The 19,471-nt window shown below is 51.9% G+C and overlaps 1 protein-coding gene across 1 annotated transcript in view; it reads left to right on the top strand.

The window, feature by feature from the left end:
• Positions 1-19,471, top strand: part of Ccdc57 (coiled-coil domain containing 57) — a 59,064-nt gene that overhangs the window by 1,095 nt on the left and 38,498 nt on the right. Inside the window, exons 2-6 of the mRNA XM_051159310.1 lie at positions 3,943-4,183; positions 4,712-4,864; positions 7,151-7,275; positions 8,060-8,233; positions 12,544-12,757. Of these exons, the coding sequence (XP_051015267.1) occupies positions 3,943-4,183; positions 4,712-4,864; positions 7,151-7,275; positions 8,060-8,233; positions 12,544-12,757 (907 nt within the window). The remainder of the gene's footprint in view (positions 1-3,942; positions 4,184-4,711; positions 4,865-7,150; positions 7,276-8,059; positions 8,234-12,543; positions 12,758-19,471) is intronic.

Below are 19,471 nucleotides of genomic sequence, written 5' to 3'. Positions count from 1 at the left end.
ACCTCTCCTAGGACCTTTGAGGCAGGCTGCCCTAGGGGTTGAGCATGGAGGACACACCCTAGCAGTTGTGGTCATATTTCAGCCACAGGTAGAGAGCTCCCCAATCTGAGCACAGGAAAAACTGTACACAGAAGACAGAAGAAAAGGTACTTATTTTTGTCAATGGTTTCCTACTGGAAGCTTTCTTGTACTTTTCCCTAGGCTAGCAATCAAAAGAAGACATTTGTCTCCAAGTGCCAGCTAAGCAGGTCAGCAAGGCCTATCAGTTGGCTGGTTTCTTTGTTAAGTAAACAAACTTGAGAAGTGTGTTCTATAGTCAGGGACAGTCCACACACACCCACCTCCTTAAGAGCACCCTTGATCTTAGATAAGGGATCTGGCTGAGGTCCCAACACCCAAAGTGACCAGTATGATTCCCACAAGCCTAGGCACAGCTTTAGGGGACAGTGATTGGCCAGAGCTCGCCAGAGAGAGGCCCGTACCAGCCCTTACAGGCAGCATTGTGGAAAACTTTGAGCTAAATATGAGGGCTGCCCAGCCTGCTCTCCTAGGGGATGCTGCCCGAGGGTCACTAAGCGGGACCCTCTGGCAGGCCCTGTTAGGAGCACCTAGGGACTAGCTCTGGCTTGCTTAGGTGTCTGTGCTGTGCAAGAGGCTGACACCAGACTTGCCACAGGCTTCCTCCACTGACTGGGATTTGCTGTATGTGGCACATTCATCTTACAGGCTCCCATCTGGCACCTGTTATGTGGGAACTTAAGTCATTTATCTACACAGGTCAGAAGGGCGGCCTGGCCCTTGTGCTCCAGACTAGTCACCTTGGGGACCCCAAGAAGGCGGAGATGTAGGCAGACAGAACCAGAAGTTTTCTGCCTTGTGTCACAGATGTGCCTTAGCCAACTTGTGTCACAGATGTGAGGTAGCACAGGATGACCAGGCTCTCCTGGTGTGTCACTGTCACCTCTCCTTACCAAAGACCCTCCCCGGGTTTCCTGGCCTGGCTGCTGTGCTGTCCAGCGTCACAGTCACACTAAAGGGGAAGCTGAGTATTATAGAAAACTGCAGCGGCCCCTCCTGTCCAGTGTGAGAGCTGCTGTGAGCTCAGAGGAGGTGGGACTGGAAGGTTATCACCCACAGGCTACGCATCCAGTCAGCTGCCTGAAGAAAAGCATTGGCAAGCTAGGGCTAAGGTGGAGAGAAATGATGATTTTATTCTAGGAGTAAAAACAACAACTTAGAGCAACTTAAACAGATATGATTGTGGGGGGCAGTCTGGAGAGATGGCTCAGTTTTTAAGCACTGCCTAGTCCTCCAGAGCACCCAGGTTCAAACCCAGCATCCATGTGGCAGCTTACAACTGTCTGTAATTCTAAAATCTGACTCTCTCACACAGACATACATGCTGACAAAACACCAATACACATAAAAAAAAAAAAAAAGGTAAATAAAACATGTAAAGCTGCAGCTGGGCTGGTGAGATGGCTTGGTGGGTGAGGGTGCTGCTGAGCCTGAAGACCTGATCTTGACCCCCAGTCCGTTGGAAGGAGAGGACCAACTCTCACAAGTTGTCCTCTGACTCCGTGTGCAGGCTGTGGTGTTTGTACACACACAAACACACACATAGAGAATAGATTTTTTTAAGTATGCATGTTCTGTCTGCATGTGCACCTGCATGCCAGAAAAAGGCATCAGATCACATTACAGATGGTTGTGAGCCACCATGGGATTGCCAGGAATTGAACTCAGGACCTCTGGAGGAGCAGACAGTGCTCATAACTGGGTGGGGTAGGGTGGCTGTGTCCTAGAACAGACCAAGCTTAGCTCCTCTCAGCCTTAGGAAGTCTGCACCTGTCACTGGAGGGAGGGGCTCCCTAGCAGCGCTTTCCCTAAATCCACATGCGTGGGAAGTAGACGTGCTGGGGACAGACAGTGGGAGAGGGGAGGGCAGTGTCTGAGGTGCTGCTGAGCATTTTGCTAGGAAGTTCAAATATTCCTACCTCACAGAGACTCCCTAGAAACAATCCAAATGGGAATGCCACATGACGTGCTTTAATTTGCTGGATCATTTCTTACCAGGTTCTTTACGAGCATGGCTTAGTGCTGTGGCTGGGTGGGGGGTGAGGGAGGTGGGAGAGATGGCTCAACAGGTAAGAGCACTTGCTCTTGCTGCTCTTGCAGAGGACCTGGGTTCGGTTCCCAGCACCATGTGGCAACTCCAGTTCCCGGTATTCAGCGCCCTCTTCTGGTCTCTGTGGGTAGTGCATATATGTGGTGTATATACATATTTGCAGTCAAAACACTCACACACATAACATACAAATACATGAATCTGTTTAAAAATGTGCTGCAGACACGTTTGTGTCTCTTCCTCAGAAGACCGGCTCAGATCTCTTGTGCTGGGCCTTGCTTGGCTCATGACCAGAGGAGCTGTTAACAGGTCAGACTCCAGCCTCAGTTTGTACTGATGAAGCAAGCACTCTGTGATGCCCCTGGGTGCACGGGACTTCCCCCTTCTTCTTCTTCTTCTTCTTTTTTTCTTAAGATTTATTTATTATTATATGTACAGTGCTCTGCCTGCATCTCTACCTGAAGGCTAGAGGGCACCAGATCACATTACAGATGGTTGTGAGCCACCATGTGGTTGCTGGGAATTGAACTCAGGACCTCTGGAGGAGCAGCCAGTGTCTTTAACCTCTGAACCGTCTCTCCAGCCCTCCCCTTCTTGTTCTGAGTGTCAGTTTGCCTGCGCCCTGGGTTGTCCCCAGGCCTCAGGAGCGCTGCTCACCTGATCTGTTGCTCTCTGTTGCATTTGTAGCTCCTGCTCTTCTCCCTGCTTCCCAGTGAATTGTCTTATTGTTCTAAAACTGCACAAAATTCACAGAGCTGGGGCTAGAGGGTGGCTCAGCGGTTAAGAGCACTGCCTAGCCCTCCAGAGGACCTCGGTTCACTTCCCAGCACCTACATGGCAGCTCACAACTGTCTGTAACTCCAGTTCCAGGGGGTCCAATACCCTCATACAGACATACCTGCAGGCAAAACACCAATGCACATAAAATAAAAATAAATAAATCTTGGCCAGGCAGTGGTGGCACACGCCTTTAATCCCAGCACTCAGGGAGGCAGAGGCAGGTGGATCTCTGAGTTTGAGGTCAGCCTGGTCTACAAAGAGAGGTCCAAGACAGCCAAGGCTACACAGAGTAACCCTATCTTGGAAAAAAAAATCTTTTTTTTTGAAAATAACAAAAATTCATAGAGCCTTGGATGCACTAAACACAGGCACGTGACTGAACGATCACTCACTTGTAGAGCTCCCCAAAACCCTTCTCCTCCCTCATCCCCATGACCCTTGTCTGACTCTGTGACTCCAACTCCTGAGCAACCCGGCCTCACAAATCTCCGTCCCCTCAAGTGTGTGCCTCTGGGTTAGGAGGCCGTTGTGTTGTAGGCACTGACTCCTGGGGAAGCTTGAACCAGCGTGCTCCCTCCATCCCATGCTTGATGACAACCAGAGGGCAAGCCTGCCAAAGCCCAGCTGGCTCTCTTACCAATCGTGTGCGAGTGGCGACAGTGACTGTCCCATTGCTGTATAGGGTAGAGGCCCTGCCTTCCGTTAACAGTGTTTACTCTCTGACACATCCACAGACCTAGGCAAGATTGCACACTCCTGAGTGAGAGAAGCAGGAAGGAGCAGCCAGAGTGTCCCGTGAGGGCCCAGTGACCCTCTTAATTCCTGCCTGTGAGGAAGTGTCAGCAGTCAACAGCCTGGTCTTGGGGCTCTCTTGCAAACATTAGCTTTTCTGATAAAAATGGCGGCTGTTACACTCAGAGGGTATTGCCCCACAGCACATTGCAGTTCTGGAGGACAGAGATGGCCCCAGGTGAGGAGGAGCACAGGTGCTCTGCTCTACCCACAGTCCCCTCCTGTGCGTGTGTGGTTGGCAGGTACCTGTACAGCAGCGTGAAGGAGGCACGAGGGAAGGCGTTCCATCTAGTGAGATCCAGAGGCTGCAGGAGCAGAACGCAGGTCTGCGGAACGCTGTTTCACAGATGAGGCGTGAGATGGAAATGCTGAGTGGCCATCTTCCCTCTGCTCAAGCAGAAGAGGGTTCAGAGGCAGACCCTGACCCCAAGGCTGGAGGAGATTCAGCCCCTCCAGGTGAGCAGGGAGAAATGGAGACCAAGAGTCAGGAGGCGTAGAGGCTGGGAACATGGGGCAGCACAGAACGGAGAGGACCCTAGCCAACCCTAGCGCATCACCACAAAGCACAGCAGCTGCTCGTCCTCCAGGAGAGAAGCTTGAGGGCTGCGCTGGTGACACGGGGAAACGGTGCAGGGCACACATTGCTCGGAGGGTTGCTGGCTAGGCCTTCCTCGGGAGGAGCATCCTATGGTGGATCTGATTGGCAGCCCCACCTAAGCCTTGTTCTTAGCAGGCGCCACGACTGCTTCTAAGGGGCCTGTCCCTGATGTGGGAGTCTTCCCCCTCCATGTATAGAGCCTATGGGGTAGAGGCAGGCAAGATTTCATTCACGGTCCCAAAGCCTTCCCAAAAGGCATGGAGGCTAAGCTGAGAAGCAAAGGTAGGTTCTGAGAGTTGGGTGGAGAGCACTCGGGGCAGGGGAAAGCTCGTGAGACACTCAGCTGCAGCAGCAGGAAGTGGCCTAAGTGTGCCGGTGAGTGTATGTCATGTTGTTCCCTGATGTTTTGGCAGATTATGTTCTGGCCCTTAAAGCAGAAACACAAAGCCTAAAACATAAGATTGAGGCACTGGAAGAGCAGCTGCAGGCCATGGAAGCGCCAGTGAAGATGGCCTCGACCACCGCGGCTCCACGCCTCGGTGTGCCCAGTTCTGCAGAAGCCGCTGGTGAGAACCCTGGACAGCCTGAACCTTATGCTCTGTCCCAGGAGCCCCGGCTGTGTGGAAGCTGCAGTGCCTGGGACAGTCTTCCAAATGCATGCACAGCTACACAGTGTCAGGCACCCTGTCTCAGAGCCAGGAGCTCGCTGAAAGTTCCCAGTGCTAGGTGGCCGTTCGTTCTCTGTGTAAGTGGTGGTATGTGGCACATGTGCCCTTCCCTGGCATCTTTTGGCCTAAATTCTATTTGAGTGAACAGTGCCAGGCTCCCCAGGGCTTGGGCTTCACCGCAGAAGAGCCCCTCGATGTACAGAACCCGTCCACCGCAGAAGAGCCCCTCGATGTACAGAACCCGTCCTCCTGGCCAGCCGTCCTGCAGGTTGTGTGGCGTACCGTGTTCCGTGTGAATCTGCAGTCCCCACTGAACATGGACATCTTGTCCTGGCTTTGGCTGTCACAGTGATCGTATTAGTTACTTTTCTGTTGCTGTGAAAAAACACCATGAACCAGAACTTACAGAAAAAAGCATTTATTCTGGCTTACAGTTGCAGAGGGTAATGGTGGTCCTCCACCAAGGCCACACCCCCTAAGCCTCCCTAAACAGTGCGACCACCTGAGGCCCAAGTGTCTCAGCACCTGCGCTGATGAGGGGCGTTCTATTCAGACCCCCACAGGGAAATGCTCCAGTGCCGGTGGGAGACCCTGGAGTCCTGAGCAGCACCCGCACTGCCAAGTCACACACTTATTGTCCTTGGCCCCGCAGGGTTCGCCACGAGGTTCTCCCCACAGGCCTTCCCAGGAGTGCGGCATCCTCGGTGCAGAGCCTGTGCAGTGGTGAGGTGACAGTTAGGATGCAGAGCCTGTGCAGTGGTGAGGTGACAGTTAGGATGCAGAGCCTGTGCAGTGGTGAGGTGACAGTTAGGATGCAGAGCCTGTGCAGTGGTGAGGAGGCAGCTAGGATGCAGAGCCTGTGCAGTGGTGAGGAGGCAGCTAGGATGCAGAGCCTGTGCATTGGTGAGGTGGGACAGGCATCTTTCCTGGAACAGGCTTCCCTCGGGCCTGCTCTTCCCATCCTTCATGAGGGAGCGCGTCTGAGCTGCAGGACCTGAGGGAAGGGAGGCAGGGGCTCACATGGGCCATCCAGGGCCCTCCCTGACCCTTCCAGCACTCTGTGCGCCATTATAGTCAGTGAGTAGAGTGGGGTGGAACACACACTCTGTCCCTGTCACACCACCCTCCCCTGGAAAGGAGCCCAGACTCTATGGTGCACACTTCCTTATGGGCTGCTGCGCCTGGCCTGCCCGTGTCTCGTAGGGAGCTTTCAGAGCTGCTGTGATTTTTTTTTGTTCAGGTCAGAGTTTGGAACCAGGCCTTCTCTGGCTTTAGAGGCATGGTGATCAGACACACATTTTATTTTTCTTAAACAATTTGTAGAATTCAGCTCTGAAATCATCAGGGCCTAGAGCTTTTCTTTGGGAAGATTTGAAGCTTAATGTATTTATTTGCAGTTAAGGGACTGTTCATATTTTCTTCTTTTTCCCGCTAAGACAGGCTTTCTCTGTGTAGCCCTGTTCTGAAACTCACTCTGTAGACCAGGCTGGCCTCAAGCTCACAGAGATCCACCTGCCTCTGCCTCCCGAGTGCTGGGATTAAAGGCATGCGCCACCACCTGGTATATTTTCTTTTTATATATTTCTTGTTACCTTATACTAAAAATATTATCCATTTCGTCAAGTTTTAAAGCTTCTGGGATGAAGTTTCCTCTCCTATTTGTCTTACTCATCTGGTTCTTTGAGACAGTGATCCTCCTGCCTGCACCTCCTGAGCAGCTGGGGTTTATAGCTGTGACCCACCAGGCCTTGAGTTTTCTTGAAAGGACAGCTTTATATGCATTTATTATTTTTTATTTTATTTTATTATTATTATTATATTTTTACATATATTATTTTGCAGCTTCCTTAAGGCTGTTTTTACAATTCCATTCAACATAAATTGGAATATAAAGTGTCACTTCTTCTTTGCCCCAGGTGTTATGTGAGCATTTTTTTTTCTTACTTTCCAAATAAATGGCCCTGTATTTAAGTGGGAAAGTTGGTCTGACATGGAGAGGCTGGGTTTCATCTCTCCATAAGGCTGGGCTGTAAGTCAGCACACCTCTGGTCTTTCTAGGGACTCAACCCTTTGGCTGAAGGATGGACATATTTACCTTGAGGTCAGTTAGCATCTCCAGTGGGCCTCTGTAAAGGGAGGTTCAGCTCCCCAGGGAGACTGCTTTTTGTTTCTGAGATCTAAGCTGACAGCAAGTGTTCTTGTCTACAGATGCAGGCCTGACAGACCAGGCATCTGGTACACTGGCACTCCGAAAACTCGGAGACAGAGTGCAACTCTTGAACTTGCTGGTGACACAGCTCAAAAAGAAGGTGAGGCTAGCCCTGACACGTGAGGTTGTGCAAGCATATTCCTACTGAAAGCCAGGCCAGAGTTGGACACAGGCGCAGGCTCCGAGAGGTGCCAGCCAGACCTCATTGGCCTTGGGTGTCTTCCTGATTGCTCTGTTTCCTTCAGAACAAAGGGCAGTGCTGTGCAGTGGTCAGTCTATCTTATGTGTGACCACAGATGATTCGCTGGGAAGCCTGACGTGGTGGGGAGCACCTGGAGTCCCAGCACGCAGGAGGATCTAGGTCATCCATGGCTACGGAGAGAGTTTGAGGCCGTGAGACCCCATCTCAAAACAGCAGCAGCAGCAGCAGCAGCAGCAAAAAAAGCAATATATGGTGGGGGGTGTATTCACCTCTTTTGGTCTTTTGAGATGGTCTCTCTACAGCTGTCCTGGGACTCACTCCATAGACCGGGCTGGCCTTGAACTCACAGAGATCTACCTGCCTCTGGCTCCCAAGTGCTAGGATTACAGGTGTGCGCCACCACACCCGGCCCATCTGCCCTTTTGATAGAAAGGACTTCCCAGTTATGTCTCCTGGGAAGTAGGGCCCAGGAGAGGATTGTAATCCACTTTTATGCAAAAGTTTACCTCTGTGAGCCTTAGCATTTAGCACAGATGCACAGAAGTAGAATACACAGCAGGTTTACAGATCGGCATGTATAGCCAGAAAAGGAACTGGCCCCTTGGCCCTGCTCCGCCCCTGCACCTCATCCTCCTGTCCTTCCTAGGACAGCTCCCTACTACCTCTTCCTAACATTGCCCAGGTGCGCCACAAACCCCTGGAGCTGGTCACTGTCCAGCAGGAGCTCCCCAGTGACGTGGACCAGGTGCACCTGGAGGTTTCGGAGCTGCAGAAGCAGGTGGCTGAGCTAAAGAAGCATCTCAGGATGGTGCCTCCCCGAGCAGACCCTGCATACAGGAAGCAATTGCAGAGAGAGGTGAGTGCTGGATATGCTTGACGGCCACCACTTTCTCCCACGCTGGCCTGGCAGCGTCTGTGCTGAAGGCAAGCAGTAGAAGCTGAGTTATGAAGCCAGGTGACCGTGCCCAGAGGTCACCTGCCCAGACACTGCCCCTCTTTTCACCCACCGTTTTCCTCTGTGGGTTGGCTCACACCTCTGATTCTTTGGCTGGCCATACGGTTGCTGGAATGGAGCCCATGCCCTCTGTGATTGGAAAGCCTTCCTTAGGAAACACATTGCAGAGAATGCATCTCTCTCCACAGCCAGGCCTGGGCTCACAGCTAAGAAGGCAGTGAACTGACCTGGCCTGATGGTGGGAGGGACCACCGAGCCCTCAATGTCTACTCAGCGCGGTGCTCAGCTGAGTGCTCCCCAAATCCAAAACAGAGCCCACAGAAAGGTCTCAGCTGTGACGCTTGGCCCTTCCTTCCCACCTAAGGCCCACTGGAACCATGGATAGGAAGGGTGACGGCCCTGGTCCTGTCGCTGTGCCCCTGAGGCCCTGCCGGTACCTCAGTGACCTGGGGAGATGTGTGCTGTCTTCTTATAACCTTCCTCTGCACTGACCTGCTGTAACCTACAGTGAGTGACCTGAGATATCACTCCCTGCCAATTGACCTGTACTGACTTATGGTCACCTGTGCTGACCTACAGTGGCCATGGCACTCAGGGTCACCTGTGCTGACCTACAGTGGCCATGGAACTCAGGGTTGCTGATGATAACATAGGCACTCAGGTGACATTTAAGGCAGTGTGTTCCTTTAAGGCAGAATATCACAGGAACAGGAGCACAGCTCCTGGCCTCGGCATAGGCTATACCCAAGGACAAGCAGAAGAGGCAGCAGGACACAGGTGGGGCTGAGGGAGCCTATGGCTGCACAGAAGTCCCTAAGCAAGCTCATCCCCAGGGCTCAGCGAGCAGGTCAGCTGCCACTTCCAAATGTGTGTATAGGAGGGCACAGATGCCAGCTGGAGAGGGCTCCACCTGACCACCCCAGCTGGGAAGACTGCAATCCAGCTCATTCGTAGGCGAGCCTGAGTGCTGTGGGCCAAGCAAACAGATAACGAAGAAATGGGAGCTGGCAAGACTTGTCAGCATGTTCAGTCTCTGGGACCCACGGGTAGAAGGAGAGAACCAACTTCTACAAACTGTCCTCCTCCACATGTGCACAGTGACATGCACAGCACCCCAGACAGACAGACAGATGTAATAAAAATAGCTTTTAAAAAGAAAGTGTGGCAGGGGTTGGAGGGGGGGAGAGCTAAAAAAGAAGTGTGAAGTGATTCCTACCTCGGAAGACTAGTGTGTAAACACGGCAAGGCAGAGGCTGCCCTAGTCTTCAGTCACACTGTGTCTCTCCCACCCCAGGGGGCCTGGATCACAGGGGGAACAAGTCCTTTCATTGGAGAGACTTCAGGACACTCGTGTCTGTGCCTAAGTGGAGCATGCCCAAGACCCCGTTTTGGGTTCCACCGAAGCACAGGCTGAGGCTAAGGAAGAGGTCCCCTCAGAGAACCCAGTGGACAGAGAGATTAGTAGCCCCTCTGGTCCCTTCAGGATGTTACTGTCATAAAATACAAATTATGACATTTCATGGTGGCACACACCTTTAATCCCAGAACTCAGGAGGCCGAAGCAGGCAGATCTCTGTGAGTTCAAGGCCACCCTGGTCTACAGAGTGAGTCCAGGACAGCCAAGGCTACACAGAGAAACCCTGTCTCAAAACAAAACAAGACAACAACAACAAAACACCCAAACGCACACGTGCACACACACACACACAGGCATGTGCACACATACACATGCACACTCCTGTGCTCGCACGTGCACGCACGCACGCACACACACACACACACACACACACACACACACACACACACACACACACAGAGCCTGGGAAACTTGCAGCTGTAGGTGAGACCATGAGCACGTCATTCATGCTCTGGGGCTCCTGGAGCCTGGGAAGGAATCCCGAGCATGGTCAGGAGACTGTGAGGTCACCAGGGTCAACAGTGAGCCACAGTCCTCTGTGGGAAGTGCAGAAGCTCAGTGTCCAGGCATGAACACAGTCTCCTAACCATTCCTTCTTCAGGGTTAAGGGAAAGGTTTCTGTTCAGAGAGCTGTGGAACAGTTAGTAGTGGTTCCCAAGGCCGGCGTCTGAGACAGCCCCTCCAACTGTCCTCTTCAGCCAGGCGTGGTGGCACGCACCTTTAATCCCATCTCTCGGGAGGCAGAGGAAGGAGGATCTGCATGAGTTCGAAGCCAGCCTGGTCTACAGAGTGAGTTCCAGGACAGCTAGGGCTATCCAGGGCTGTAGCATTGTGCCCCCAGTGGCACTGCCCATACAGGCCCCTGCGCAAAGTGCCACACAGGCAGTGGACAGGGTGTGCGACTCTCCCTCCATACCTCAGTTGTGCTTTGCTGTTTAGTCATGGCTTGGGCCCAGGTTATCCTCTGCTCCGAGGTCTGCCACCTTCATCAACTCACTTCTAGCCTTCCTGTCCTGTCCTGGAGGTAGCAGGAGGGACCCTCCCTGGTGGACAGGGTTAGCTGCCTGGAAACTGTGACCCTGGCCTGGGAAAGAGCCCTCTGTGGCCCTCGGAGCCCACTGGCTTTACCACAGCTGTCTGGAGGACTGCTCTGAGCCTGGTGAATGTCATCAAGGCATTTCTACAGATTCTTTGTTGTCCAGACTTGCTACCAAACCAAGATGGAGCCCTAGGTGGGAGTGCGCTGACTCAGGGCCTGTAGACCACAAGGCATCTCTGAATGCGACTTGTGTTGTAAGATCCTCCTTCAAGGGAAAGACTTTACAGAACGCTTTTAACAAGGTAAAAAATGGAAACAGCTGAGCCCAGGGAAATCATTCCATGTCTTGGAGGCCAGTGTGCCATCAGAAACAAGCCATACCGAGCCTCGGACCCCACACAAGGGTTCTAGGCCCAGTGTGCCATCAGGAACAAGCCATACTGTGCCTCCCTGACCCCACACAAGGGTTCTAGGCCAAGGCACCATCAAACTGCTGTGCCATACCAGTGTTGTCACTTGAGTGAAGGATCCCTGTTTAGAGAGATGATTTGTCCCCCTCAATGCTTTGTGTTTTATAGAGCCCCAGGCCTTTGATGATAGCAATCTCGGGCAGGCTACCCTTAGCCTCCCTTCCTGCAGGTGAGCCCGCCTCTCCTAGGGTGCGAGGTCCTTTGTATTCCGAAGGCCACACCTGAGGAGAGACTCAAGAACAAACTGCAAACGCTGGAAAGGCATTGAGATTTGGGGTGTTTGGGCCTGTAGCAACCCTCCTGGAGAGCACTGTGCACTTGCCTGGCCTGGTCAGAGCTCCTGCCTCTGTTGTCTTTCGGTCCCTTGGGGGCTGCAGCACATACCAGAAACACCTGGATATAGTCATGAACAGGTGCAATCACCCGCACACTCCAGGCTACCCGAGAACAGCAGCACCCAGAGGGCACAAGCACCTGCCAGCACTGGCAAGGACCAGGAAGCTGGAGCAGGGCACGCAGGATGTTCCAGGGCATGGGGCTCAAGCACTCAGCATTGTAGCAGATCACCGTGGCCTCCTGTCAGGAGCAGGCAGACCAAGTCAGAACCCGGCCTCTCCTCTACCCTTGCCCTCATGACAGCCGTCCTCCTACGTCAGGGAATGGAGGCCTTAAGGAGACTCTAAATAGGCAGGTGGAAGAAGGGGTGAGCCAGAACTGGGCTGAAAGAAGAGGAGAAGGAAAGCCATGCCTGCCCCTTGGGCAACAAGGGAGGATGCTGGGAGGGACCAGTCAGCACAGGACACAGGGCAGAAGCAGAGAGGGGCCCACAGCAGTGAAAAGTGCACTGGCCACAGCACCCTGTGTTCCTCTTTCTTCCAGAACAGAGCCCACCCAGGCCTTCAGCGAGCCCCGTGCTAGTGGGGTGTAAGTTCTCACTAGTTCCACTTGAAAACACAGCACCTGGACTCTCAGCAGGAGATAAAGGGAAGGGAATGCTCTGGGCAGTGGTCTGCGGAGAACAGGGAGAACTGTGCGCCCCTCCCCCACTCCTGGGACAGAAGTAGCCCAAAGCCTGGATACTGTCCCCAACCCAGTTAAAGCATGAAGAACAGTCACTCTAGTGTCCTCCTTTTGGAAGGACCAAGCAGCCACGGTGATTCTGACAGGGTAGGTGAGCAGCTCAGTGGGCCATAGGTTCAGTGTGCTGCCCCACCGACTCCCTCGGCCCTCATGGGCTCCTCCAGCAGGCTCTCTAGAGTCTCTAACATGGCCATCTCCTGTACAGGGCTTGGCTGACGGGAGACCCATAGGCACGGAGAACCAGACAGACTCCCCTAGTTTCCCCCAGGAAGAGGAACAGCCTCCAGAGACCATATCTGTGCCCCATCTGCAAAGGAAACTAAAGGTCGCCACTAGGAAAATACTCAGCCTCCGCCTCGAGAGGGAACAGCTCCTGGAAATGGGGAACAGACTCCGCGCCGAGCTGGGCCACCCTAAAGGTAAGTATCTGGGAACAGGATGGTGGGCCAGGCCACAACTGGGCTCATGCCAATGGGGAGGGAAGGTGGTGCCATGGTTCTGCTACAGGAGGCCAAAAGAAAAGCTTCCTGGCTTGCTCACAACAAGTCTGGGGCCAGGGGGAGGGAGGCTCGAGGACAGAGGCCACTGGTGGTGGAATGGAGCCAACCAGACGCCTTAGGCACAGAGCAGGCGTCATCTCAGCACTGGGTGTCCCTTGACCCACTGTGCTGGCTACATCTGGAAGAGGCAGTTGTGGAGCAGCTGAGGTCCAATGAGGCAAGGCAGTCCCAGGACAGCCCCCTGGAGGGGTCCCGACACAGGGCAGCACTGTCTGCTGGTACTCCGCTCATTTCCTACAAGAAGCCAGTGGTACTTAAATCCCAGGTTTATTGTTTATGCAAGATAGCTGAGGATAATGGCTCCTCCCTGTAATCCTAGCACTCAAGAGGCTAAGGCGGAAAGATCATCACAAATTCCAGGCCAGTCTGGGCTGTGGTGGAAGACCCTTTAAAATTATTTATTTGTTTATATTTTTTAAGTTTTTGAGACAGGATTTCCCTGTGTGGCCTTGGCTGTCCTTGACCAGGCCGATCTCGAACTCACAGTGATCTGCCTGCCTCTGGCCCCCTGAATGCTGGGATTAAAGGCGTGCGCCGCCACGCCCAGCTGTAGGACAAAGCAAACAAGGGCTAGAGAGGTAGCTTATTGGTTAGGAGAGCCTGCAGTTCAGATCCCAGTAGCTACGGCAGGGTCCAGGCCAAGACTCGCCAAGGAGCACTTCCCTGGGAATAGAGGAGAAGGAAGAGGGGTCCACAGACAGACCTTGCCACGCAGGTCAGGCAGAGATGTCCACGGCCACCTCTTTTCCTCTGTCTTAGTGCTGCCCTTCCCCCAAATCAGAGCCCAGCATCAGTTGCTGCCTCTTAAAACGCTGCCTTTTTACAACACCTAACCTTTTTTGTTTTGTTTGTTGCTTTTTAAAAGATTTATTTATTTTTATGTGCATTGGTATTTTGCCTACATGTATGCCTGTGTGAGGGTGTCGGATCCCCTGGAACTGGAGTTACAGACAATTGTGAGCTGCCATGTGGGTGCTGGGAATTGAACCCGGGTCCTCTGGAAAAACAGTCAGTGCTCTTAACTGCTGAACTATCCCCAGGCCCTTGTTTTTGTTTTTTAGACAAGGTCTCATGTAGCTCAGGTCAGCCTCAGAAGCACTCCCTGTATAGTCAGGAATCAGTTGGTGCTCTGCCTCCCCGTCCCAGGACTGGGGACACAGGCTTGCATTAACACAGGCCCTGTGCTGCTGAGCGTCAAACCACACCAGGCAAGCACTACACCAAGACCGTTCCGAGACTGGTACCTAACGTTTTAACACAGCAGACTAATGCAGGAACACTGTGAGTTCAAGACCAGCCTGTGCACAGAGTGAGATCAAGAGACTGGAGCAGTGGCTCGGCGCCTGCGAGCACCTGTAGTTTAGTCCCAGCCCCCACTTGGTGACTCACAGCGATTATAACTCTAGTTCTGGGAGATCCAACACCTACTTCTAACCCCACAGGTGCAAGCACATCTGTGCATACATTCAGGCAAACCTGCCATGTACACAAAACAAACAAATCTAAAATTTAAAAAACACAAGACAAAAAAAAAAAAAAAAAAAAGAGTCACTGGCGCTAAGCCACGCTCTGGCGTATGCCAGCACCTCTCTCTTTCCATTGTGTGTGTATTCACTCTTCCTAGCCCTGTGCACACTGTGCTCACTCACACTCACACCCTCATCCGGAGTTGATGGCCGTGGCCGCACAGGCACACAGTGTGCACATCGCCTGCCTTTCCTCATGACAGGACACACTGTGCATTGTGAGTCGTTAGCAAGCCGATTCCTAGAAGAGGGGGAACAGCAGTGTCACTGGTTTCTTCCTTCTTCCCGTGGCCTGTTGGCCGTGTCTGCCTGTCCTCTCCTCTGCCAGCAGCTTAGTGTCTGTCTCCCGCATCCCCTCTGCACCCCTCATGAGCTATCAAGTGCCAGAAGAGACTTACAGAGAGGGAGCATTAGAGTCCCATCCCCACCCCTGTGGCCACAGTCCCGCAGGAAGGAAACATTCACTAGAAGATCATGACAGGTAAAACATGTCATTGCTTTACTTAAATATCTCTCATTTTTGTAGGATTTCCCCCATTGATACTTTGTTATATAGTATACTTCTGACTTGTATACTAGGTTTCAAACCCAGGGCTTTGTGCTTCCCAGTCAAGTACTGAGCTACACCCCAGCCCGCTGGTGAAAATGTGACTCATCTATGAGTGACTTGGGGATACCTACCATGCTGGAGGCAGTGATACCTGCCTGTGATCCCAGCACTCAGAAGGCCCAGGCAGGAAGATTGTGAGTTCAAGACCAGCCACAGTCAAAAAGTAAAAGAAAAGGTACCTGGGGACCTTAGTCTTCCCTGTGGTTACACTTGTGGTTTTGCTCTGTGGAGCGCGTGTGCACGCACTGCCAGGTCAACACACTTAGTAACGACAGTGGTGAGTGCATCCAAAAGCTACTGCCGAAATGCACTAATTATGAAGAAATAGCTGAGCCCAACATTTCACCTCACGAACCCAGCGCCCCTGCTCTGCGTCTCCCCGGGCCCTGCAGTAATCTTCACAAAAGGCAGCTGCCTCCTTTGGAGGAGACCTAACTTTTCTGTCTTTTTGTTCTTTGCTTTTTATGTTGTTTTGGTTTTTTGAAACAGGCTTTCTCTGTGTCGCCTTGCTATCCTGGAACTTGCTCTGTAAACCAGGTTGGCCTCTAACTCAGAGACCTGCCTCTGCCTCCCAGGCACTGGGAGTACAGGTGTGCACCACTGCTGTTCGGAAAAACCTAGCTTTTCATTTCCTCCTGTTCCCGTGGTGTCTGCATGTCTGAAAGGAGCCCTGGTTCACCTGTGTCTAACCTGTGGCTGAGCTGAACCCTCCATGTTTGTGTTTTTGAGGCAGGGTCTCACTGTGTGGGCCTAAATTCAAAATGCATCAGCCTCAGCCTCCAGATGTACGGTGTCCGCATCGCCTCGCAGTCTGCTCTTGGCTCCTTGGTGAAGGGCCTGCTCTGCACCCACTGTCCACTGTGACCTGTGTCACCCACTGTGACCTGTGCTACCCACTGGCCCCTGTGACCTGTGTCACCCACAGACTACTGTGACCTGTGTCACCCACTGTGACCTGTGCCACCTACTGACCACTGTGACCTGTCACCCACTGGCCCCTGTGACCTGTGTCACCCACTGGCCACTGTGACCTGTGTTATTCACCGGTTACCATGACTTGTGTCACCAACTGGCCCCTGTGACCTGTGTCACCCACTGTCCACTGTGGCCTGCTCTGTACCCACTGGCCACTGTGACCTGCTCTGTACCCACTGGCCACTGTGACCTGTGCCACCCACTGGCCACTGTGACCTGTGTCACCCACCAACTACTGTGACCTGCTGTCACCCACTGGCCACTGTGACCTGTGTCACCCACTGGCCACTATGACCTGTGTCACCCACTGTGACCTGCTGTCACCCACTGGCCACTGTGACCTGTGTCACCCACTGGCCACTGTGACCTGTGTCACCCACTGGCCACTGTGACCTGTGTCTTCCCATTTTATGTTGTTGTGTCTAGCTGGAGCTCACTTCAGTTTGTGCTGATTAAAAGTCCATGTGAGAGCCAGGCACAGTGGCACACACCTGTAACCCCAGCACTCAGGAGGCAGAGGCAGGAGAATCACTGTGAGTTTGAGGCCAGCCTGGTCTACAGAGTGAGTCCAGGACAGCCAAGGCTACACAGGCTACACAGAGAAACCCTGTCTCAAAAAAGAAAGACAGACAGACAGACAGACAACGCCAGGTCGGCTGAGGAGGGCGCTCACCTGACTTCAGCATCTTTCCTCAGAGGAAGAGGAAGAGTACAGAAGCATTTCTACAGTCAGAACTTTTAAGTTTATGTACATAATTTCCCCTTTTTATTTTTCTTTTAGGTTTATTTTATGTGTATGAATGTTTGGACTGTGTATGTCTGTGCACCATATGTGTGCCTGGTGCCTGAGGCCAAAAGAGGGTGTTGGATCTCCTGGGACTAGATTTATAGCTGTTTCTGAGCCACTGTTGGGTGCTGGGAACTGAACCTGGGTCCTCTAAGAGCAACAAATCTTCCAGCTGAGCTATCTCTCCAGTCCCATCCTGCCCCCCCCCCCAGAGACAGGGTCTCTCTGTGTGGCCCTGGCTGTCCTAGACTCACTTTGTAGACCAGGCTGGCCTGGAACTCACGGCGATCCTCTTGCCTCTGCCTCTCCAGTGCTGGGATTACAGGTATGCCAGCACACCCGGCTCTCAAGTCTAATCTTTATCAGTTTTGATGGTGTCCACAGCTTTTCATTCCCTGTGGAAACATAAGCAAATCTGTCCCAACACAAACCTACCTCGGGTTTCTATTCTGATGTTAACACACCCTTATAGAGTATAGGTTGCTATTGCTCCTCAGGTTTTTTGTATAACCTGATGACTCTTGGCTGCCCTTTCTGAAATGGCTCATAACTTCTGCTGTGGTGACATGAGCCAGCCCCCAAAGCCATTTCCCAAAGGCAAGAGACTGCCTTGCGTCTCTCTATTAGACCTAAGCCTGTTGTTCCAGTGGCAGTCCTCCCACGTCGCCTGCAGGCGCTGGGAGCCTAGGCCTGCCTTCTGGTTTGTATTCAGAAAACCCATTTCCCTTGAGATGCGTTGTTCACAATTTTGTTGCAAATGACCAACTTTCCCATAATTAAAGTTAACAGGCATTTTGTAACCTGAGACCTCCAGCGTCCTGGTCATGGTCTCTTTGTAAATGGCCATCCTTCCCACAAGTGGAGCTCTGGGCATTTTGATATTGAAGACCTCTAGCTATAACTGACCTATGATTTTAGCATAGTACATGTTAGAACCAGTATCGGTTATATCCTTTGTCCACTTGTCTATAGGTGCTACCTGGGCCTTTAGTGGTCTAATGACTTTTTTATATTCAGTATTTTAATTTTCATACACCAAGGTCTCTATGAACATTTGCCTGTGCCAGGGTCTGATACAGCTTTGTTCACAGTTAAGACTAATCTTTGTTTAAAAAAAAAAAATCAATGAAGGCATCTCCAGAGCCTTTTATAATCTTTGTAAACGAGGTAGACCTTTTTCTGGGCTCCTCAACTTTGTCCCAAGCTTTTAAAGCCACTAAGCGACTCTGTTCATCATTAAATTGAATCTGTTTTTAATGTATATGATTATGTGTGTGTGTGTGTGTGTGTGTGTACATACATACATACATATATATATATGACGTATATGCGGGCTCTATCTGCATGCACACCTGTGTGCTAGAAGAAGGCACCAGATCCCAGTATAGATGGTTGTGAGCCACCATGTGGGTGCTGGGAACTGAACACAGTACTTCTGGAAGGACAGCCAGTGCTCTTAACCACTAAGCCGTCTTTCCAGTCCCTGAGTCTGTTGTTGAATATCAAGGTCCCACCCTTGACCCAGCAACCGGCCTTCACTCTGTGTCACTATTCAGTATTCGCAGCTCCTTCCCCCAACCATGTTAACCATTGCAACTGTGGGCTGGCTTCTAGTGTAGGTGTCGCCAGTCCCTTCCCGTCCTGGAAGTAATTCTATTTTGAGTAGTAGCCCAGTTATGCAGAATTTGTTTCACATGAAGTAAGTACACCCCGTATGAAATTATGACCTCTTTATGTCGCCTTACACCAGCTGGACCTGGTGGCACACACCTGTAATGCCAACACTCAGGGAGGCAGAGGCAGGCGGATCTGCAAAGAGAGTCCAGGACATCTAGGGCTACACAGAAAAACCCTGTCTTGAAACAACTGTCCCCCCCCCCAAATAAGCCTTAGATTTGTCATTTCTCGTCTTAGCTCGTCATAACCTTGTTCCATACCGTTACCAGCCTAGGCTGTGTGGTGACTGGGAAGGGAGGTGACCTCATAGCCCTGGGCCCACTCAGGCAGTAAGGTCGGTTCAGGATTAACCCTTTCTCTTGTTCCATCAGGCTGTCCTGCCTTTTCAGCCTTTCTCTGAGCTGACTGCCCTCCAGCCCCGTTCCCTCCCCTCTCTCCTCTCGCAGAAAGCTTTTGCTGTCTAGTTCAGTCACCAGGACTTAGCTTTTTTGTTTTTCCCTTTTTTTCCAATTTATTTATTTTATTTTTTTATGTGCATTGGTATTTTGCCTGCATGTACGTCTGTATGAGGGTGTCAGGTCTTGCAGTTATAGACAGCTGTGAGCTGCCATGTGAGTGCTGGGAATTGAACCCTGGTCCTTTGGAAGAGCAGTCAGTGCTCTCAACCACTGAGCCATCTCTCCAGCCCCTGTTCTCCTTTTTCTGTTGTTCCTGCATTCCCAGGAGCTTCCACATCCATCCACATTTTTTTCAACTGCTCAACTATTCTCCCAACCTTTTTTGAAATAGAATATAGGAAAAGGAAAAGGAAAAAAACAGAAAATCGCCTCTGGGAGCAAAGCGGGCCATCCCAGCAGGAGTGGCCCAACACATTTCTTACTGGCGTCTTGAAGTAAAATACCCATTCCTTAGTCTCCTGCTGTTTCCTCTGTGGCATTTGAAATCAGATTTCCTGTTCTGCCTCGCCCTGTCTCTGGTGTCACTTGTAACTGGTCTTT

This window comes from Acomys russatus, chromosome 16 (genome assembly GCF_903995435.1).
Source record: "Acomys russatus chromosome 16, mAcoRus1.1, whole genome shotgun sequence".
NCBI lineage: Eukaryota > Metazoa > Chordata > Mammalia > Rodentia > Muridae > Acomys > Acomys russatus.
This window is presented reverse-complemented; position numbering and strand designations above follow the sequence as displayed.